Source organism: Branchiostoma lanceolatum, chromosome 2 (assembly GCF_035083965.1).
Source record: "Branchiostoma lanceolatum isolate klBraLanc5 chromosome 2, klBraLanc5.hap2, whole genome shotgun sequence".
In the NCBI taxonomy this organism is placed as follows: domain Eukaryota; kingdom Metazoa; phylum Chordata; class Leptocardii; order Amphioxiformes; family Branchiostomatidae; genus Branchiostoma; species Branchiostoma lanceolatum.
Window position 1 is genome coordinate 4,054,719 of NC_089723.1, and position 24,122 is coordinate 4,078,840.

General features: G+C 43.7%; 2 protein-coding genes across 6 annotated transcripts in view; one reads left to right on the plus strand and one right to left on the minus strand.

Moving 5' to 3' along the window:
* Positions 1–3,628, plus strand: part of LOC136426602 (uncharacterized) — a 49,486-nt gene extending 45,858 nt beyond the window's left edge. For both annotated transcript variants that reach the window (XM_066415281.1, XM_066415280.1), the window contains exon 2: positions 2,130–3,628. In XM_066415281.1, coding sequence (XP_066271378.1) covers positions 2,253–3,098 — 846 coding nt within the window. In that variant the 5' untranslated portion in view covers positions 2,130–2,252 and the 3' untranslated portion in view covers positions 3,099–3,628. The remainder of the gene's footprint in view (positions 1–2,129) is intronic.
* A 12,791-nt stretch (positions 3,629–16,419) lies between these two features.
* The window catches only part of LOC136426601 (uncharacterized), a 76,781-nt gene continuing 69,078 nt past the window's right edge, over positions 16,420–24,122 (minus strand). For all 4 annotated transcript variants that reach the window (XM_066415279.1, XM_066415276.1, XM_066415278.1 and 1 more), the window contains exon 2: positions 16,420–18,585. In XM_066415279.1, the coding sequence (XP_066271376.1) occupies positions 17,576–18,433 (858 nt within the window). In that variant the 5' untranslated portion in view covers positions 18,434–18,585 and the 3' untranslated portion in view covers positions 16,420–17,575. The remainder of the gene's footprint in view (positions 18,586–24,122) is intronic.

The window sequence follows — 24,122 nt, forward strand, 5'->3', positions numbered from 1 at the left end:
CCGTGCTAAACGTACAAGTATGACTAACAAATATGATGAAATTCGTTTAGCGCGATGTCAGATCACTCGGTCGCAGCGAGGTCGCCAACGTGTCGCAGGTCCAGTGAGAGGGGGGCTTAATAAATTGGATTTGTGTAACCCTTGATTTCATAATTGGAATATCATGCAAAATCTAAAAGTATGACTAAAAAGACAGCAAAACACAAAAAGCTTAATTATGAATTTTCCCTCTATGAAATTCGTTGAGCGATCTGTCAAAATTTAGGTTACAGCGCAATCGCAGCGCAATCGCAGCGCAATCGCAGTGCAGTCGAAGCACAGTCGCAAAGCAGTCGCAACACAGTCGCAGTGCAGTCGCAGCGAGGTCGCCACCCTAGTGGAGTGGGGGAACTAACATGCCGTAAATACATTTAAGTTCGCGTGGTTTTTATTTCGCGGTAGGGAGAAAATGGAGTGTTCGCGGTGGTCTTAAGCTCCCGTTTGAAACAATAGTAGCGCTACAGTCATAGGTGGGCAGAAAGTTTCGCGGTGGTTTTAAGTTTACGCTGAACTCGTCGCGAACATTTCTGCATTTACAGTATTATCAAGGAAAACGGCTTTGACAATTAACATGCTACATGTCTGTCGGTACTTGGAAATGGAGTGGAACTAGCAATAATTCCTGGCCGGGCATCTGTTCCGGAAGGAGTGTTTGTTGACGCGACAGAAGTAGTCAATCCATCGTACGGACGATTACGTCTAGTTTACCGAGGGGAAGGGGCAGCAGGAAGGGCGGGGAGGGTCGGGCTGGCGTGAACAACGGAGGAATGTTGTGTTTGTGCGAGATTTAAGCGGTCTCTCTCTCTCTCTCTCTCTCTCTCTCTCTCTCTCTCTCTCTCTCTCTCTCTCTCTCTCTCTCTCTCTCTCTCTCTCTCTCTCTCTCTCTCTCTCTCTCTCTCTCTCTCTCTCCTCTCTCTCTCTATTTCTCTCCCTCCTCTCTCTCTCTCTCTCCCTCTCTCCCCTATCTCTCTCGCTCTCTCTCTCTCCTTCTCCCTCTCTATCCCCCCTCGCTCGCTGTGTGTATGTGTGTGTGTGTGTGTGTGTGTGTGTGTGTGTGTTTGTGAGTATTTTTATGTGTGTGTGTGTGTGTGTGTGTGTGTGTGTATGTGTGTGTGTGTGTGTGTGTGTGCGTGTGCGTTTGTGTGGTGTGTGTGTGTTCGTGCAATATTCGACACCGACAGAATTTGTTACCGAAAAAGGCCTGAAGTTAGTAGAAGTGTTAGATCGAACATCTTTAAGGGGAAGGGACATTGCTTTGACTTATATACGTACCTACACGATGAAAGAAGACATGGATAGAGCCTCCAATTTTAAAGGCCAGTGGTTCCTGACAACTTAATAATCTTCCGTCACACCTTAGGTGGTGATCGTTACCATAAGAATGTGACCCTCGGCTTGACGGAGTTAAAGGGCCGATAAAGTTGTGTTTTCATGTCACCCATGCGGGATTCCTGTCTTCGGGGTCTCCACAACTCCACAACTTCTGACAAACACAATATGTGTATGGTCCCTCAAGGAGTTTCCAAGTTCAAAGGAGATGTAGAATGAGACTTGACGTTGTACTTGTTTGGCAGTCGGCGGCTACAGTGGCACTAGGCCAAGTGCCTCTTGTTTCAAAAGCGCTACCAGAGTGGGGTTTTGGGTTGTTCTTTTCAAACGTCTTTCTGTAAAAACCTTTTAAACCGTTTGCTGCTTCAGTTGGCTGGCTCGATCCCTAGAAGTGTTGCAGCGGAAAGGTTTTGTTGTTTTTGCTCAAGTCCTTGAATTTCACGTTCAAGTACACTTATACCTTATTAGGAATCTTGGACTGCGTTGGGACCTTTGTTTGGGTGCGCCAACTCTTGATATAGTCTAGTCCAACGATTTTATATTTTACTAGACGTTAATTTTGTTTTGTTGATCTGAACATAATTTGACGTTACGCAAGGTAAACATGGCAGTTACTCGAGCAACTGCCTTTCGTCAGTGTAACGGTTGACGGTTTCAAGATTTTATCCAGTTGCTGGAGCAACTGTTACCTTGTGTATCTTATTACCTGGATGTCTAACCTTCATCGTAATATTGACTTTGCCATATTTCTGCCCTTGCAGGGTGGGGTCTATGGACAACTGAAGAAGACAACTCCGAGCAGACAGTCGGACAGTAAAGTCTGAAGATATCCCAACTCCAACCTGGATTACTGAACGCGTTTTGTTACTCTGTAGGAAACTACGATGGAGCTAAAAGTGACTATTTTCGTCGCTGTGTTCTTATTTCTCGGGCAGGTAGCCTGCTCGCCCACCTCCGTTTTTGAGAGGCTTGCCGGAGGCTGTGACGATGTGGACTGCTCTTCGACGACAGCACTTGAAAGCAAAAACGCCACCCTGATGCAATTCTGGGAAAAGATTAAAAGCGCCGTCGACTCCACGAAAAGGGAACTCGGGGTGCGTGAACAACAGGAGACGAGTCACGTCTCGCATCACCTCGTGGCTAAGATCGTTCGGAAGCTACTCGCCGATGAGACTGTCCGAAAGTACATCGTGGAATCGGAGATGGGTCGCGTGAACGAAAGCGTTGTCGCAGTCCTGACGTCGAAGATTTCCAAGCTTGAGTTCGAAATGTCTCACGCCATGGCAGAAAATGAAGAGTTGAAATCGCAAGTTGCCGAGATGAGAGCGGAAATGACGAAAGAGCTGGACACCGGAAGTGACGACGATGACGGAGAGCGTGCTGGGATCGAACACCAAAATGGCGGCCACCACGACGGGCGCCATGTTGGTGGAAAGTCAGGGCGGCTGAAATCGCGCGTTGCTGGGTTGGAGTCCACTTTGGCCGACCTCCAGTGGGAGCTTGTCGCCGAAAGGAACAAAGTTGGTCGGTACGAGGAAGAACTGGCCTCACTGGCGGTCAGACAAGAGGAACTCCAAGTCAGGCTAGAAGAGCTCACTCTACAAGTGTCAGCAGACTCGCACAGCGCAAAGAAAGCAGAGCCAACCGAGAAACTTCCGCACGAGTTCACAGAGGACTACCAGTACGACTACGTCGATGACTACCACGCGCCTTTGGGGCAGAGGCGATAGGCCTCTCAACTTGAAATAAACTCTTTCGCTTAACTGGGTACTATAATCATCAAAGTTTATGTATGCTTTCACCGTCTCTCACAACAAAACCGCATAAACATGGAAGCACAGGAGAGCATTGTACCTCACCATAATGTAGATTTGAGAGAACGAAAACGATGGAAACGGACGGACAAAAAATGAGAACACACAGCATCTAATGTAAACTGATTTGGTCCGGGGAAACGCCTTGAAAGGCACTTTCACTACAAGTAGAGCTACACCAACTATTTAAGTGGTGCTTCATATTCCTAGTGTATTGCGTACTAATTATACTACCTTCAAAAGATAGCATAGCAGGAAACACATTTGAACCGTTATCACGGCTATAGCTATAGGTAGGGTGTAAACGTACTAGGGTTTATCATCATGTTTAGTTTAGTATAACATTCCACGCTTGATAACAAAGAAACATGGAACGTTAACTCTATACATGTAGTTCCCATAGCAATTGTGACAGCTGCAAAGACTACTAGTTTACATAAACTGGCCATGAAATATACCTAATATCGCCACTAAGTGAGGCGTTTTATGACCAACTAAATCTCTATAAGTTAAATGGTTGCCAAGCAACTTCAACTTGATTGACGTAGGTGTAGGACGTGCGGTTGAGCCGATATAAGAGGCATTAAAAAGTTATGTAAATTAAGAGGTGTTGTAGTTAAACTAACGTTTGTATTGTTTTAAACTTTACGTGGTATCTTTTGGTGCATCGGATGCACAGGGTAAGGGAATGATAGCCAATTTAGCTTTGTTTTAACACATAGATATTATACTGGCTACGTACTGTCTAGAAGCGAATACACTGGCTTTTTTTAAATGAGAACCCACCACTAAGTAACTTTGTGCACATGGCATGTATAGGTCATATTGGCACTGATGCTGTCTTCATATATCAGAAGTTCAGAATGGATAGAAATGATCCAATTTTACTAGTGTCCTCGCCCAATCAGCTTGCAGTATGTAAAGTAGTTACAAAGCTTCAAAATATTATGGTTCACTCTGTTTATGTACCTCAATAATATCGTTACAAACGTTATCATAAGTGGGCATACAATCTAACGTCATAGTTAGCCCGTAACAATCCACTTTAAAAAGGTGTGTATATTTCCATTGAACGCTGTAAGTTTGTATTAATACATTTAGATAAGTTTGTCTTAGTGAATAATACTAGGTATGGACATCGTAGTCAAGAATATCTATATTTCTTAGACGATTGAGTATTTCATACTTGTACAGTGGGTACACGCGGCCGTATTCTTTAAGTATGGCATATGTACTCTCCAAGCAGAGGAGGGGTTCCGGTAGGTTTTTGACGTGTTTAAGGCGTTTTTGTCGGGCTTTCTACTATGTGATGTTTTTGAAAAGACAAAGACAAAGTAGAAAGCTCTCCAAAAACGCCTAAACATGTCAAAAACCAGCTGGAACCCCTCCTCTGCTTGGAGAGTAGGCATATGGACATTTACAGGTAATGTTATGCTTTAGCAAACATTGGAAGTTGGTATACTACTACTAGATTAAGACATGTTAATGTACATATATATCTCCATCACAAAGTGCAGTGTTAGTCCTAACTTATTCTGTATCACGGTAGTTCAGTCCTTACTCAAAATGTCAGTTGTTCGTCCCGGTGTCATTTATTGAACGGTAGAATAAAATTTCGTCTTCAGTCATAAAGTTTACTTTCTTTTAGAAGTTAAAATTCATGTACATGTTTAATGGATGTGTTCTAAGCTTAAGCTTGCGTTTTAATTGAATGATGAAATTTTACAAAGGATACCCTATGGCATGGCACCGTTAGCTATATCGCGGCATGGCCTTCGTATTATTAGATTCGATCCTTGTCATGCTTTAATTTAAATTAAACCCAAACAATATTAGGGCCTGAAAATTATGAATTTTGAAAGTCTATTTATTTGGTCATTTCTATGCATGATTAGTTCAAACAACACTATCACAATGAATTGCAAAGCGGCGTCCATGATGCAAAATACGCTGTCGTTGTGATGTGAGAACTCGCTGAAAATCGTGGCCGCGGTTTTTGTAGGCTCGCGAAACTAAGGGGATCATCGTACGGCACCTTTTTTCGCGGTTTTACAATGCTCAAAGTATGAAGTCACTACACAGATGTGCTAAACAGTGTTAATAAATGTCACTACCATAAAGATTTCAGCATTCTGTTATTTCCATTTTTTGGGCACTAATATTGCTTTGGTTGTCTTTAACGTTGACAAACAAAGGAACAAAAGCTATATACCCTTGAAAATGCATGACCATAGCATGTCCAGAACATGAGGTATCAAAACCAGAAGCTCTGCTGCAGTACAATGAAAATCCGACAGGGTGCCCATAATCTAATCATTTATTCATTTTACCAACACCAACTAAAGCTATGGTCACACTAAACTCACGTCGTACCTGCGATGGGGTTTCTTCCGTCATGACAGCGCCGTACGTCGTACGTTTGGGAAAAACCGGGTGCAATAGTTAACACATACAAAGTGGTGGTCACATAAAACGTAGGTACATCGTACGATGGGTTTTTTGAGTGTACCTAGGTCAATCGCAGGTAAATCGCAGGTAAATCGCATGTAAAAGTAGCCATCGGCGAGCGTCCTACGCCGGAAAATACAGCTAAAGATGATTTTGAACATGTTCAAAATTTTGCTTCCGTCGCCGTACGATTTTTATTGCCCCCAATACAGACTTCACTACGGCCTTCTTTTTATACCAATGAGATGAAAAATGTATACATTTCGACCGTGTTCTGATGGTTTCAGTTTTCCCTGATATTGTCGATGTTGTTGAGACGTGCAGCCACCAGAGCACAGTGGCAACTGGTGTACAGCGCGACCGCTGAAGAGCCTGCTTTCAAGGCTACGATTTTCCACGTGTCAGATCGAGTATCGCGCACAGGTGATGCATACGATTGTTTCATGGCTATACACACGTGGGTTCATAATTAGATCAGACCTCATTCCCTGAAGAACCTACCCAAGGACTTATGGCGTGACGTCTGTATGCTATACTCTGGTGTCACGGCTATCTGAAGCTGGCAGACGCCCGGGAACAGCAGCACAACCAGCAGGACGACCAGAACTGAGTTTTTTTATTGGTATCAACGATTGCTTTATGTTGTAAACATATCATCCTGTATCTCTTAACGAAAGAAAGATACTAAAAAGACTGAAACTTTCATTTTGCAGTTAATTGCTGTCACATGCACTTCACTTTCAGAGAAATCCATATATCAGTACATCCCACTGAAGATATGTATCAAACCATAAAGAAATGTTGTGCTCCATGATCAGTTGGAATGTTTTCGTTTCACCCTCGTTTTATATCTTTACTTCTGAGTGGTTGTTTAAGGCAATATTGTGTACATAGGTGTGTTATCATGTAAGATCAACGCAATTCAGAAGTGCATGTATCTGTACGAATTATATGTACTTCTGTGAGGTTGTTTCAAACAAATAAAGAGTTGAGAAAGATTTGAGATTTGAGAAATTACTGTAACTTTTTTTATAAATTCGAAAACAAAACTGAATAAGGAGGCGTTCTAATACATTAAAATAATAAGGATGCGATGCAACAAAACGTTATTTTGTCCAATTTCAAGCCAGTTTGCCCCGGATGTGAAAGGGTGATTTGTAAAGATTATTTCATTAACATATCTTGATATTAAGGGGTGAAAAATAAAGTTACTAGAAGACATATCTTTATGCTTATGCGTCTCTGTTGTCATAAACTAAAAACAACAGAAACCATCATCAGCGCACATATCTATACATGCAAATCGGCCTATATCATATGGTGCTGCCATGGCAACGAACCCACAGGTTTATTGTAGTACTGTTTCAGATAGACTCTTAGCTGTTTTCCCTCTATGTTTGCCACATTTCCCCCCCGCACATTTCGCATCTCATCCAAACATCCCGGCCTGCCTCCATGCCCCAGGGACAACTTGCCCCCCAGGCCCCAAGTCTCTGTTTTGTAAGCCTGGGTAGCTTTCTCTCATGAGATTATGCAAACATATAGCAGCGCTCACTATGCGCTCGACTGCTTTTGCTTTCTGAAGTAGTCCCCACCACACTCTCGAGCCAACTCAATCAAAAGTGTGTCGTATTGGCCTAGTAAGGTCCGCCGCTGGATCCACGGCCTCACCCACCACCTCCGTCGCCTTCTCGCATTCTGTCTTTCTTGCAGAACCCTGATGAGGGCTGCCAAAATTACAGCTTGCCTTCCCTGTACTTTATTTAGCTGTATCTGCAGTCACACCAGCCTGATTCTTTCTGGTGGCATCACCATCTTGCAAAGGTCAGATGAAACGTGCACACATATGAGATGAGCGACACGTGACAAATCGCACGACGCCGGGAAATTTTGAACATCACCCGACGCTCTGCGATAGCTGATTTTACCTACGATTTACCTGCGATTTACCTGCGATTTACCTGCGTTGTACGGGAAATGCATCGTACGTGCATCGTAGGTACGACGTGAGTTTAGTGTGACCGGGGCTTAACATATCAAACAACAGAATGATCCATCTACAACTTGTGGAGTTATACTGTTCCCATATATTGTTTGCAAACGCCACGCTAACGTGCTAAGGCTTGGGGTGCCTAGCCTCCGTTGCAGTCCTTTTCCCCGCGGCGTATTTTTTTTTCAATTTTTTTTTTGGGGGGGGGGGCGCCGCGTATCTGCTTGGGATCTCGTATCCGCCGTGCCCCTGTGTCCGCTATAGACCCTGTGTCTGCCGCTGTGTCTTCCCCAGCGGCAGACACAGGGTCTATAGCGGACACAAGCAGATACGCGGCGCCCCCCCCCCCCCCCAAAAAAAAATTGAAAAAAAAACGCCGCGGGGAAAAGGACTGCAACGGAGGCTATGGGGTGCCACCCTTTTCACGCATTACCCTTAGCATACGAAGAAATAAAAGGCCTGCATAAAATATTAAGCTCGGTGTCGCTGTGTAGGTGGTCTACTACAATATTTATCAGCAGATAAGGCGAGTGTGCCTGGAAAATGTTTTCAGATTACGTTTCTCTAATTACTTATCATGTATCACAACTCAGCTTCAGCTTAAGTGAATTAAAAGGTTTCTTCTCAGATGTCATCTACATTTTAGGTCTGGTATCAGCTACATGTAACTTTTTATCGGGTTCTCTCAGCTTTGAAAGAAACATCGGTGCGTTAACAACTGTATTTATAACGTGTGATAGACGCTAGACGTCAATGTCAATGTTAAAGTCAACCCTCATATATGCATAATTCCGACCGCCACATTATAACGCCAAACTTGTGTTATCGACGTCTTCTGAAGAATGTCTTGAACACCTGGATATCTGAAGTGTGAATACTTCATGGATAACTGATTCTGCATCGGTAGAGAATTTTGAATTGACAGCTTACTTTTTGAAGTGATGTTCTAAGGGCAGACAGCGGACATATGAGAGTTGATGTTACATTGCAGTTATCAACAGCAGATTTTTCTCATCACCACAGTACGTAAAACTCCAATGAACGCCCGGTTTCTAAAACTGAGGCTAACCCTAGGTCCCTGCCCTGGCGCCGCGGTTTGTGGCATGTCGGCACCCGAGACGACGGGAGAACGCGCCCGTGCCCCGTGAAATGCGCGTGGAAAATCGCCTTCGTTTCCCTCCTATTTAACACTGCACTGAGAAATGCCAGGCCGGTTTGTCATCTGTAACGAGCTGACGGCTTACTTTAGAAATAGGAGAGAAAGCTTCTAGACTGCATTGTGATGATCGTAAATATGTTCTTGACAGACGTGAAACAAGCAACAATAAAAAGAGAAGCCGCTAGAAGGTCCTTAGTTGACCTTGAACTTTGTCTTCCCAAGACCCATCAACAAACCAAATGTCTTTACAATCCATTCATAGCTTTTTGGCTTTTGCCGGAAAGACAGACAGACAGAAAGTCACACACAGAGACACACCAGGCCTGTTTGTCATCTATAACTATCTGACGGCTTACTTTAGAAATAGGAAAAAGATCCTAGACTGCATTGTGATGATAAATGCAAACGTAAATGTGCCATCGACAGACGTGAAGCAAAAAGAAAAAAAAAGAACAAGAATAGCCGGTAGGAGACTCAAAATTGACCTTGACGTGTGACTTCTGTTTTCCTAGAAACATACCAAATATCAACCCAATCACTTATGCCAGCAGAAACACGTACAGAAAGTCAAACACAGAAACACAATATTATATTCAAGGATGTGGGTTAACCTAAGTCTTAAGTTCTGACTACATCAACATTTTTTTTCATCCACAAATCACCCAAGGTCCCTTCATCTTAAACTGTTCTTATTCCATTGGGGACTTTTGGTGGGTCAATATCCAAAAATGCCGTAGAAAGTGACCGTTTACTTTATATTTGTCTTTAACAAAAGTAAATTAGGCCGTTAATCCAACGACATTTGTTTTGGACAACGTCCAACTCATGAAAATGTTTTCTGACATGAAATTTATTAACCCTAACGTGACCCACCATAACATGCAATGAAATGCATCGCTTGTGAAAATATAATTCTTTCATAAAATTTTTATAAGGTCAGATAAGAGAAAAATCAAATCATATATCATTTATGGTTACGCTGCGTCCTACAATTTGACAGGTCGCTCAACGAATTTCTTAGGTAGATGAAAACGAATATTTTTGGTGCGTTTTGTTGTCTTTTCAGTCATAATTTTATATTTGTATGGGATTCCAATTATGAAGTCAGGGGTTACACAAATCCGGTGTATGTACAGGTGTACATGTATGTAAACTGGACACTTGGACAGAGATATAAGTGTAAAGCAAGAGGTTACTATGACGATTCATATACGTTACAAAAGTTAAATACAGCTGGTTCGAGATATGAGTAAGCGATGACAGGCTACAAAATAACCGTTACAAATCTTAACGGCTTTCCCGATGTCTGTGTGTGTTACCCCTCCGGCTGTTTCTTTCATGTACCGCCCATCTATCGCCACCTCCCGTTCTACGTTAACTCATACTCTTCAACTCGCTGTGGCTAATTTCTCGGCGGCGCTGGTAAATGGTCATTTCAAGCGACCCTCGGCAGTTTGGCGTGAGGTTAAAAGTAGGAACTGTTGACAGACAGGCGGTCTCAGTACGGCACAGTCTTTAGTCTGGTATGCGCGGTTCTTAAAACAACACCATTACACCAGGTTACACCTTCTACGGTACAGTAAGTTTTGTCAGCTGCCATGTAAAACTTTCTGATATTACTTTTCACGGGAAACGCGTTCCTGAGTTGTAAAACAAGCAACATAATCCCACCAAAGGTGAGAGATATACAGGGACAAGGTCTAATCGTGTCGTTTCGTCGCTAGGGGGGGTTGAAAGGTTGTTATACTACACTGTAGGTTAGATGTTAACTCAGAAATTGGAATGTTCCGGAAGAATCGAGAACACAACGCGTGGCAGCCTGTCAGAATTCATTTTAGGGCTGTCAGAATTTTTGTTGAGTTATTCAAGAAGTTGGAACGGACGAAAGAAACCCTGTGCAACAATTTTCAGCAGGACGGTCTAAGTTTCTGCCGTTTTTTTCTGTCGTAGGTCGTCGTTTTTGATGTCATAGAATGTTCAAGCAGACTGTGACGAACAGGCCGCCGACAAGGATCTAAAAAAAAGCTTTTTTTCGTAAAAAAAAAAACACACAACACCGCTGAATATTGTACGACTGTCCCAAGACTGTCTTATTTTGGGATCGTACGACAATCATACGACGAAAATGACCGGGGCCTTACGGTACTACATGCAGGTCTTTACCCCCGTGAAGATCCTGAATGTGTGACAGGGGCTCTACATTACGTTCTGTCTCTCAGCCGCACGCCCCAAATGTATCCAAACAAGAAATATTCTGCTGCAGTTCACCTTGACCTTCGTCTTGCCACCACCTATAAGAATATCATCACAATCCATCGAGAGGCTCTTAAGTTATTGCTGACCACAAAATGCAGAAACGCAGACAGAGACACGGAGAGAGAAAGAGAGAGACAGAGAGAGACACAGAGAGATACAGAGAGAGAGAAGAAGAGAGACAGAGAGAGGGAGAGAGGTAGAGAGAAAGAGAGAAAACAGTACCTCCTCTTTTTTTGTGGAGGTAAAAACTCGGCACACAGCTAGACGCTAGCAGTATCGGCAGGAATTGCTGACCACAAAATGTGGAAACAGACACAGACACACACAGACAGACACACACACACACGCACACACACACACACAGACAGGCACACACACACACATATATATACATACACACAAACACACACACACACACACACACACACACACACACACACACACACGTACACAATTGCCTCCTCTTTTTCCTTTTTTTTGCGGAGGTAAACACTAGGCACACAGCTACATGTAGCTATCGGCAGGCATTGGCAGCTGGCTCAGCTCAGTACGGCGATGTCTGGCACACGAAGTCTCCCCGGGCTGAAGGTAACTCCGGGTCTGTTTGTTCACCTTGAAGATTACAGCCTATCACACCAGTCCTGGTCTTGTAGAGAAAGCCTTTCATGGCTTAACGTTTTTGTATCCAAATGTTTGGATAATCCTTACACATGTCTTGAAATACATCACATATCCGCTATCAGTACTGGCTTCATCCTGTTGACAGAGCATCGAGTGAAACTTTTCATGTCTTCGCTTTCATAAATCATTTCTAAGAACTTAAAGAAGTAAATATCATGGTCAAAGCATATAAGGATAGCGTATTTTGAGATTGTGTTGTCTCTCATGCATTCTAAACAACAAAAAAAGAATGCTATCTAGATACTAAAAATCATGACGATCCGTTAACCCCTCATTTTCAAAGTCTCAAATAAACTCGGCTCCCTGCAGTTCCAAGAAGGCCGCTAGTGGGCTCAAACTTACACCACGCACCACCACATAATCATGACCATATCATGTCCAGAGCACGAGATATCAAAACCGGACGTTCTGCTGCAGTACCATAGCAAGACACTAGGAGGCCCATTATCGACCTTGATCTTTGTTTTCTCGACCCTTAGCTACCTACCAAATATCATAAGGATCCATCCACAACTTCTCGAGTTATGCTGACAACAAAAACACACAGACAAACAAACAAACAAACGGCACCGAAAACATTACCTTTTCGGCAAAGGTAACAAGTCTGAATAAAAAGAATCTTTTTACACAATCAAGTGATTTATTCAACCGACGTTTCGGTGACCATCTGTCACCTTCATCAAGGCAATTCTGACTGGTTCACGTTGCACTGCAGCACAGGTGTCGCTGCTTATAGATGCGTTCCCAAACGCAAAGTATTTACATATTCACGGAGGTAGCAAGTCTGTGTGCAAACATACATTCCTATAATTCAAACTCACATGTAGACCGACATATGTCCGGTAGTATTAGCGCAGCTCATGTTAAACGCCTGGCGGTTGCGACAGATGCCAGGCAACATGTTATCACTTTAGAACTGCATCAAATCGTTGCACATTGCACCTGTGTGTTTCTCCTCTGAAGAATATAGATCTGAACTGCTCCGGAATCTTGACACCAATCCGTCTGAAAGGCTTCTCAGGCGGTGGGCTTAAGGTGGATTAAGGTCTTGCGACTGTAGTGGTGGTCAGAGTAGATATGGCCCACTTCAAGGTGTTCAGGTCTTAACCCTTTTCACGGGCACCGCTTTGTAGCAACGGGTCGATCGATGCAGGTTGGTTGAATTAACCTACCTACCTAGTCCTATGACCTCCAGATCTTTGGGGGGGGGGGGCAAGGTAGAAATGAAGGTAGAAAGCTATATTCATACTCGTCTGTCTCGAAGCAGTCTGTCTTTCGACCAGGTTTAAGGACGTCCACTCTGTGATGTTGCATGCCCGTAGCCAGGATTTTGATTGGGGGGTTCTTTTTAATGTTTGAGGGACCAGCGAGCGCCGCAGGAAAATAAAAAAAAATTAACCTTCTGATATGACATTTCCTGTGTTATGAGAGGATTTCAAAGAAAGAAATCAGAGACAAAGTTAGCAGTTTTCTAGGATTCCAGCTCCGCTGGTGATACAAATAAGTTACAAATTGGACCCTGGAGCGTTTAAAATTTTAAGAATTGAACCTTCTGAAAGGGCATTTCCTGTGTTTTTGAGAGAATTTCAGACGAAAAGTCAGAGACAAAGTTTTTTCTAGGATTCTAGCCTCTGTGGCGTTGCTGGTGATACAAATAAGTCCGCCTTGAAAAAATCTTGAACATTAAAGAGTGGACCTTCAAGCCTGTGAAAGTGGACCTTCAAGCCTGTGGGGGGGGGGGGTTCTTCCGAACCCCCCCTGGCTACGGGCAAGTATTGTCCTGCCAAGAATTTCTCTGTCGTCCCCGACGGTCACCTCCTTCTAGAGCGCCCTGGAGGATAGTTTTGGACCAGGTTGTCGAGGCGCTAAATTAACAGGGAGGCGAAAAATGGGGCCCAGCTCTGATCAGTGAATGAAAACCTTTATCACAATCACCAAGAAGGTTATATTAAACGTTTTAACGGTATAACGGTGTTTGTTTACGGTTTTTCAGCATAATTCAAGAAGCTATGAATGGATCGTCATGGAATTCGATATTCCGTTAGGCCTTGACCTATCAAAGAAATAACGAGATCATTGCCCTCTAACGGCTTTTCTTGGTACTGCAGTAGAACTTCCTTTGTTTTATCCTAGTTGTAAAATATTTGCCCCATTGGCATAAGGGCAGGTCAAAAAAAGATAAGAATGTTATTTTCAAATCCATATATACTATCTAGCATATCAGTTCTATAATCTAAGATGTATATTCATAATGTGATAGTTTTGTTTACAATGTTGTCTCTCGTCTGTAATGTTACTTTCAAGAATTGCTTTGAATGATTGTGATGTTGTGTTTTTAATTTAATTTTGATCTTGGTTGTGAAAATTGGTGGTGGTGAATAGTGTTGTGAAAAAAAGTGTATTCATAATGTAGATCCAAAGAAAGGCCCGATGCCTGTACGGCTGTGTGTTTGAGAGGATCGTAGACCTTGACCTTTAACCCCTTTAGTTTCTTGAGATCATGATGCGGCCGGAATGTAGTTGAACGTGGAGCACGTCAAATCCATCTTCCACGCGAAGATCTTCACTTGTTCAGGGAGACCTTGACCCTCATTCTGAAGTTTGTTGAGATCACGACGTATTGAAGGTATTTGAACGTGGAGCAAGTCAAATTCATCCTCCACGGAAGATCTCCTCTTGTGTCGGGGAGACACGCGTAAACAGCGATCTCACGATCTCTGCTAACCTCATTTTAACTAGGTCAAGGTTTGAGATGGGAAACATTTCGACCGTCTCTGTCCGAAAGGAACCGAATTCAAACATGCAGATCTGTCCTTGTAGATTATCAGAAATTTGAGATCCATTTGAGACAAAGCAGTTATGATTGTTGATACTATAAGTTTGAGACAATGTGTAAGACAGTAGCTAAGTAAGAGTAAATCGGTTTGTAGGAAGGGGAGCAGCATCATTTCATACGGCTGTATCGTACGACAATATGTCGTGTCTGCTGTTGACACACTTGCGATATGGACCCAACCACGTGTATTCTGAGACATATACGATGACAAGCTAGCACTAGCCAAATAATTACGTGGATTTGGCTTCTTCTCACCTCTTAATAATGGTGTAAATATAGGTACAGATGTGCTTATAATCAAGGGTTTGTCTAAAGACATTAGAAATATGAACTTTGCTGTGTTGCTAAGGTGTATGAAAAAGGGAAACATATATTGCATAAGTTTATAAAGCTCAGCTCTCTCTTCGTTGTATAAACTACATTCTACTATAAAGTGATATAGGATCATATAGAAGGAGAAGAAACACCTGAGTCCACATTGTTAATTAGATGTCAGAACATCCCTAACATCACCTTGCGCCACCCACACCGCTCAACAAGCCTGTCACTGATGGGATAGCTTCTGTTGTTCATCCTCCTGACATGTTGTTTATTTGTTGTTGTTGATGGAACCACCTCTGGGTAACGATACACTCTCTACTGAGCTCTGTAGTGACGTCATATGCAACAGGGCCCATGCATGAGACAGATGTGAACCTAAAATGTCATCTTTTCGTTTTACGAATATCACTTCTGGGTAACGATATCCCCTCTACTGATCTCCGTTTCCTGACGTCACATGCCACCGGGACTGTCAGAAACGGCCTCTAACGATAGCGGCAGAAACTGCAACTTGAGTCATGACACATGGGACGATACTAGCACTGGATAATGTCGCATATCGTAAGAAGTTTCATCAGGTTGGTAAGTCACTGAATAAAAACAGTCTTTTTACACAACCAAGTGATTTATTCTACCGGCGTTCTGTAACCATCTGTCACCTTCCTCAAGGCAATTCTGACTGGTTCACATTGCACTTCAGCACAGGTGTCGCTGCTTATAAATACGTTGCGTTTGGAAACGAATCTGTAAGCAGCGACACCTGTGCTGAAGTGCAAAGTGAACCAGTCAGAATTGCCTTGAGGAAGGTGACAGATGGTCACTGAACCGTCGGTAGAATAAATCACTTGGCTGTGTACAAAGAGCCTTATATATTACGAAAAACGAAACTTTGCTTTTTGGAGTGCTATGTTTTTGTCCTTCATATTTCTGCTAACCCTACAATGCTACTAAGTCGACTTACCCGACTGAGTAGTCTGCCCCCCCCCCCCGGCACTAGGCTGCAGACTTGCAGGCTAGGTCAGGTTTCAGTGAACAAACATTCCACTATACTAGACTGTTATGTTCTGAGAAAGTCGTTATCATAATTTTGCCCCTTTTTATTACCTTCGCCTAGAAGGCGGTTTTGTTTTTTCTCCCAATCTCTTGGTCACCATTTAGGCTGTACTTTTTAGGTACTAGATCAAGGATGAAACTACATTATGTACCGTTTTTTCAGAAGGCCTAGGGGGCGTGATACAAACCTGAAGTTGAAAGAAGTCAGTAAAATGTTTCGGGACCACCAAATAAACACTAAAGCAAGGAAACTTGTCACCACCACAAACTTAACCTGACTGGTGGTCACATTTAACCATCAGCGCACCAGTTTAACAACAGGTACACAAAGGCTAGTGTCAGGTCTCTCAGTATCAGACCCCACACGTCAAGTCTACTCGTCAGTTTCTTCACACACCACCTCACAGTCTCACAAAGACAGTCTTTCATCGCTCTGACTGTGCTCCACACTTGATACTGACAAGTCCGACCAAAAAAAGGGGCCACGCTTCGGTTCACGTATAAGCTGTATTTATTCACTTTTACCTCCCCTTTTACACGGACGAATGGGAACCAATAGAATATGTCATTTCTCTTTGTTCGGTTGGACGCTTTGAAAGGCTATGCGGTTCCGAAGCGGTCAAGCTTCTTTGTGTCCTTTACGCATATTTGCACTAAGTAGGACGTGACTGGCCACGTCTAAACTTGCCATACCGTTCTGCCTTTCAATAGGTGCTTATGTCCTCCATTTTAACCAATTTCTACTGCAGCGGCGACCGTCCAGCGACCAAAACTTTCACTAGTAGTTCAAAAGACTTTTGTTGATAAAGAACTGTATTTTGTAATTTTTGAGTGTTTTGTTGCCATTCAAATCAAACTTTTTTTATGAATCATATTCATGTATTTTATAAAGTTATAGGTCATACAAATCAAATTTTGGTACCTTTCAAGCAGAGGTTCGACTCGTTTTTGACGTATTTTATTTATTTGGCATTTTGTCGGGCTTTTTTTCACATTTTCTTCTTGTCCGTCGACAAAAGCGCCCCAAAAGACGTCAAAAAGAAGCCGGGGTCAAACATCTGCTTGGAGAGTACTGTTTGGTCACTGTACGGTCTCCACCCAGTGGACAATGGGCCTTAAGTGAAGGCGATAGAGAGACGGTGTTGAACACTAAGTTACTGTTCCCTATGTACATTGACAAGTCGTGACATCAATGCGATACACGTCGCCGAAACATGATATTTTTTTTGCACTTTGCACGGGCTGTATTGGAGGTATTTCATGCATGATATCTGCCTGACACAGAAGATGACTATATCATTTCACAAATGCATGCTGCGGCGCGAAAAGACATGTACAGTTACGACGGAGGGTCTGACAACTACCCTGGTCACGAGACGCCGTCCTGGGAACGAGATACACATCAGTTTCACGATAATATCTTTGTACAACGTCGAGCCCACTTTGTTTTACACCGAGGAGCACTCAGGTTGAAGTGTCTGTCGATTTTTATCTACCTTTTACATACAAATTGTTCTTCTGACGCCACAGGTGCCAAACACAGAACATAATCTGTTACGGCTAGCGACGGAGTGAAAACAATGTTTAAATAGCATCATTTTTCTTATAATTTCTTTGCTATATGCAGGACGGACGGGTAGTGTACTTTCCTACTGTTCTTTCGGCGTTCTTGCCGTGTGTTCGTTGTAGTCGTAGTAATAGTCGTCCTCGTCTTCTTCGTGAGCGTCGCCGTCCTTCTTATCTTCCATCTTGTCTTGGCTACTTCCTTCAGGTGAGGCCGACAATCCTCCGTCCGCGGATTTGACCTTGACGGAGGGGTCAGGGTTGAGGATCGGATGCTGGTCGCGGAACATGAGCGTGATCTCGGCGATCCTGCCCTCCAGCCGCTCCTGTCTCTCCGACATGAAGGCCAACTCCTCCTCGTACCGTCTGACGCGGTGCTTCTCCTTCTCCAGCTCGCCCTGCAGTCTGGTAATCGCGCGGGAAAGTCGCGCCACCGAGCTGTGGTGTCGTCTGCGCTTGTCACGTGACGCCTTCTTGATGGACGTCATGTTTCGGACCTGATCTTGCAGTCTGTCGTTGACCTTCCTCACACGGGCAAGTTCAGATTCGATGCTGACGACTCTTGCCGTCAGGTTGGACAGGAGGTCCTCGTTGCTTACGCGCTGCTCGTTGCCATGGGCGACGGCTGAGAGGATTTGTGTGACGATGTCGTTTGCGAGAGCGCTGGTCTGAGGGGGAGGGTCGAGCGGTGCGTCATCTCTACCGAACAGCGGTTCTGTTGGTGAGGTGTCGTCCAGTTTGACTTCTGTGTCCTGAACAGCAGCTTTGACGCGCTGCCAAAAGTCCGTCAGGGTGGCGATCGTGTGATCCGAGGCGTCATCATCGTCCGAAAGAAGATGGCGGCGTCCGAGCGCCGTGGAGCTAGAACAGTCCGCAATGTTCAGGACGCACACGAGCAAAATCCACACTAATCTCCTGTACTGGGTACCTTGTAATTGTGCCATGGTAAGTTCACATCCCAGAAGCCTTCGTGGAATGAATATGTCCTCTTCTCAGCCCAGCAATGATGTACTGTCTTGTAGATTTTACAGGGACGACAGTTCTTCACTTTTCACCACCCTCAGTTCAAGCGGAATGGACGCCAGACTTCAGGCACCTGTGAACAAGAAGCGGGAAAAGGTTGTTAGTGTTTGAAACAAAAACTCTGATATTTGTCTCAGACATTCGCAGAATTCTTTCGCCATGACTGATAAAACGTCCCGCAGTAAGAGATACGGCCTTGGAACAAAGGAGAGAAGGAGAGAGGCTGCCACCCGACTCGAGATCTCGAGCGTCATCCGAGCGAAAAAAAGTCTCTGGATTGTTTAACGAAGGGTTTTCGTAAATCCTGGGTGGTACTTACGTCACGGTAATCAGCACTAAGAACTATAGAACATTGCCAGCATTGTCTTTAAACGTGATGAATAACTCTTAAACTTTAAGTGGCAAAAAAGAGAGTGAGAAAGTTACGACCAGGTTGACTTACAGTGGTTGATGGCATACAAGTTTGTTGAGTTTAAAGGTGATTGAAATAGTTACGTATTATTGTTTACAACTTCTCGGATACAACATCATATGATACCACACAAACAACATACCGTGGCCTATTCATCCATAAGACGAAGTGTCAATAAGTAGATTGATTTCTTGCATTAAGGGTGAGAGAAAGAAATTCAGAATACGCTTTTCTCGCGCAGGGTGAATTCGAAGTTTCTAGTATATCAGGCAATGCGCTTTTTATGGACTAGTGTTGTACATATACGTGTTCAAATCCACAGAAGTAGACCACCAAGTGGGCTAGAGTGGTAAATACTACAGCCCAGTAAGGCAAAGCACTCAATTGTTGTTTTCTAAGCGAAAATTGTTTATTTTTACAGTTAGATAATCCTACTATCAACAAGTTGCCTTTCTATTTACAGGAAACGTGCAAAATCACAACTATGAATGCAGTGGGAAGTACATTCAGTTGCTGTTTTCTAAGCGAAAATGGTTTATTCTTACTGTTAAATAATCCTACCTTAAACAAATCAAACGCCTTTCTATCTACGGGAAGCGTTCAGAATCACAGTCATGAATGCAGCGGAAAGTACAAGCTGACATGACGTCAAAAGACGACCTCCCCTCCTTTAGCGTCCTTCCACATGAAAGAGTCTCTCCCACAGTCACATTCCCAGATCAACAAGTCATCAATCCTGTCCAGATTTCCCAAGACTCTAGATTTCCCTCCACACGCCCCATTACACACGGAGATTTATTAATCTAGTAAGGACCACCTGACATTTCTAGGGCTGTCTCTCTACAATCAGAGAGTGCTGCGATGATATACGTACTAATCCTGACCAAGTAAGACCAGCAAGTTCGAACGGCGATGTTTAGAGAAGCGATAGAAAGCATGGGAGGAAAATTAAGCCAATGAGGATCCCCATATGCAGGCGGTGTTTGAAAAGGCCTATTCACTTCCCCTGGAGCATGTCTGCCAGTGTGGGTTTGTTGTTGCAGGCTGTTAAACAAAAATGTCAGCACCGATTGTCGGCGGTCAGGTTTTCAAAGAAACAGATACCTGAGAGCTTGTGAGACACGCACCGAGAAAGTAACGGGCCATTGTGTGTGGAGATAAGTCATATCGTTTGTACTGAAGGAAGAACTGGACGTTTTTCTAAAAGGCAAGGTTAACCGAGCGAAGAATTAGTAGGAAAACAAGCAAACAGACGGCTCTGCTGAGTTGCTGGAACTAAGCTTGGAGTAAGCTGGATGTTTTAGATGGATTCACGTTTATCGGGACCCCTGCTAAAAAAGTGGGCAGTGGTTGGCCCAACGTAACGTTATCATTTGTGTATAAGCAGCAAAAATAGAATCATATTTACAACAAGCGACAAGAAACCGCCATTAAGGATTGGTCCACAAATAAAGCGATTGTATCGAGTGACTTTCAGCAAACAATGCGACTGAATAACAGTCACACAAGGAATAAAAGTCTCAGTCAACCCGTCAGAAGAAGAAGACAACCAAATGGGGCGGAACGACAAACTTTTGCTTTCAGAGACACTCATTAGATTTTACGTTAAGTTTTCATCAAGGGAACAGTATAAGAAAGCTAGGAATCCAGAAATCAAACGCATAAGCAGACTAACCCGAAAAAATGTTGACGCAGCCCAGTCGAACACTGGTAGATATTGACTTTTGCCCTCCGCCCTCGACCTCTTGGCGTCGTTAATTGGCGTCGCGCTGTTCACACCTTTACCTGGCGTTCACAGGTGAGATAACCCTTGACCAGGTGTGTTTAACCTGCCGTTATGTCATCACGTAGGCGTCGGTGCCGGTGAGCAGGTAGGGCGGGCGGCTCGGGGTCACACCAGGCCGCGATCTCAGCTACACGGCGACTCGGTGTGTGTTGACACAGGACTGGTAAGCCACCGACTGTCCTACCCCGGGTTTTAGGGCTTACATATTAGGCCACTTTGACTTAATTGTATGGATGACATCCACGCGCTCATCAATCTTTGTCCGTTTCCAATAAACAAGTTTACTAAAATAAGCTTAAATCGTACAATGCAGGTGGAAAATATAGTACATATATGCCATAAATTGCCCCCCAAAAAATATCGGAGCTGGATACCAATGAGTGAAGTCTTATAAAAGCAAAGATTTGAAAGAACAAAAACAAAAAAAATATTGTTCGGTATACCATGCTCTATTCACATGTCTTCAGACATTTGTTCAACCTTAATGACCACTTAGATTTCATAATGAATGCAACTTTTTTCTTGCACACTCGCATCAGTTTTGGGATGCCCAGATGATGTCATTCATTCAATCAAACCAGTATGGCCTTACTGACCACTTATAGATTCAATAATGAGGGCAGCTTTTTAGCCATTTTTTTCGCACGCTCGCATTACTATTGGTGTGCTCAGATGATGCCATCCATACAATCAAATAAGCCTGGCCTTAGGTCAGTACTAGAACAGGGTTAGAGTACCACGGCCCGAGGACGTGGGTCAAGGGGAGGGGGCTTAACTTGTCACGGGGATGTTTGTTTGTGTTAGTCCGGCAGGAATGGCATGGCATATGGCAGCGACTGACAATCAACTGAAAGACTTTGTTGACACCCCCTTTCTTTACAACTCTATTCCTTACAAACAGTATGACTTATAGTTCGAACACCTTGACGGCGTATACCTGGCGTGATTCCAGATTGTCACACTTATTCTAAACCTAGCTTGTTTGCTTTAACACATATCAATATGCCAAAATAATCATATTTATTTTCCCTCTTAATCCCTCGATGAAAGACGCTAACAGGTCACACGAAATATTCGACATTCTTTCAAAATCACTATTTTGAAAGCTTGCATCTGATGCTACAAATTTGTATTCCACATAAGTGATCATAAGTCTTCACTGTCGAGTATGAGTCCCAAAAGGTTTGAATGTGTCTGCAGAAAATTGAAGATTATGCCTCCATGACAAGTCTCATTATATCAAAGCTATCTTTGGCTAATTTCCTGTCAACTTTCCATCCAAGCTATAGATCATACGTCGCACTTGTGGATGTGTGAACGTCACATGTATTGAAAACATCACTATGAAGGATTCGTCTTCATCAAAGAAGTCGGGAAAGGAAGGAAGGATGGACAAACTTTCAGCAGGCTGCATAGCTACCTGATGTTTTCAGAATATTGGAATAAAAGAGCGCGCACTGTGTGAAGACAAACTCAAACCTTGTAAATCATAGTTAGCTAGCATGTGAAAAACTGTATCCCGGGCTGGCCAACTCCTCCGTATATTAAGTGTCTATTTGGCCGATTTCTACTATTTCCAGCCACACCTGGAGCCTGGTAGAGGCTACATGTGTAGGTTTTCGATGGCTGATCAACTCTATAAAAGTTGAGGTATAGGTTTTACTTATCTTATGGGCCGTGTGTTTTGGTATGGCCAAGCTCGTTCTGTACATATGAGGTGTGGGGTGGTTGAAGGTGGCGTACTTTACAAGCTTGGTCAGAGTAGAAGAACACACAAGCGACCAGAAAACATCACAAATCATGACAGACAAAAAAGAAAGAGAAAGTAGCCAGCTACCCAGACGGTCTGTGCATTAGGCTAGTAAATCAATGGATAAGCTTTAAAAACGTGGAACAGTTTACTCCTCCCTATACTTGATGTGTAAAAGAACCCAACACACTTATCGACAAGAGAAGGGGTGACCCGGTGTGCTTGCCAAAAAAACGCGAGCCGCATTGCACCACCACTAGCTACTTGAAAAAGCATCATGCTTCACTTCAGTTGAGGATGACTGCTTTACCTTTTGCTTTAGCTTATACTTGATGCTGTGTCAGTGAAGGTGTGATGTATGTAGCCTCTACCAGGCTCCGCGGGATGGCTGGAAAAATAGTAGAAATTGGCCGTAATAGAGTGAATAGTGTGCCAAGGGAGTTAGCTACGGAGAGAGGACAGTCTGCCATCCAGACTGTCCTCTCTCCGTAGCTAACTCCCTTGGCACACTATTCACTCTATTACGGCCAATTTCTACTATTTTTCCAGCCATCCCGCGGAGCCTGGTAGAGGCTATGATGTATGTGTGAGTGTTGATGAGTAATTGTCCTCAATTTCTACCTGTTCCTGACAACAACAAAGTGTTTTCCAGCCCATCGGGGACACACGATGTGTAAACACGACATGTTTACCTGGGGATATTCCAGGTGACTCCGGCATTTCAGCCAGACCATTTCCGGTTTATTTCCACAAACGCGCGCTCAACAGGAAAACAAACCCACGTCATGTTCGCCCACGTAGTAAAGCCCCCTCTCACTGGACCCGCGGCACGCTGGCGGCGTCGCTGCGTCCTAAACTGGATTTGTGTTACCCTTTACTTACAAACGTACAAGTATGACCAAAAAGACTACAAAACACACAAAGCTTAAAAACATTCGTTTTTTGTCGATAAAGTTTGTTGAGCGCTCTGTCATTTCGTTCGGCCGCAGCGACGCCGCCAGCGTGCCGCGGGTCCAGTGAGAGGGGGGCTCACCTAAAGCGATGGATACGGTCAATATGAATTGTGCAAATATGACAAATTTTACTGCAAATACTGTTTGTACTGTGCAGATGAACGGCGCTTCATCAAGACAGTCTACCTCTAGCTATGGATTCTCCAACCAGGCCATCTGGCAGTCGCTTTCCTCTCCAAATGTTTGGGCCCTCTTCTTTTAAACTGCAACTATGTATTATAAGGGGAATTGTGCTGCCATGGCGGAAGGGTCCGGTTTTAGACTCCTTTTATTTTCTATGTTGCCTTTTGTTGGTTTTAGTCCTGACCGAGAAGACTTTTCCAAGGCACTCTCCAAAAAGCGACGGATGCTAGGAGGGACTCCGCCTTGTTTTTGACGTCTTTTAAGGAGTTATTTAAATTTTAAAAATTTTGTCAGGTCTATGTATATTTTCTTTTTGTCCAACAACCAAAGGGAAAACCTGACAAAAACGTTCAAAAAGACGTCAAAACAAGGCGGAGCCTAACCTCTGCTTGGAGAGTACTCCTGAGTCTGAAAAACACAGATGACCCGGTCAGTGCGGAGGTGGTCAAGCTCCAGAAATGTGGCTAGAACAACACCACTGAGACCCATCAGTATCCACACCTATCAACGGCGCCCGCATCCAAAT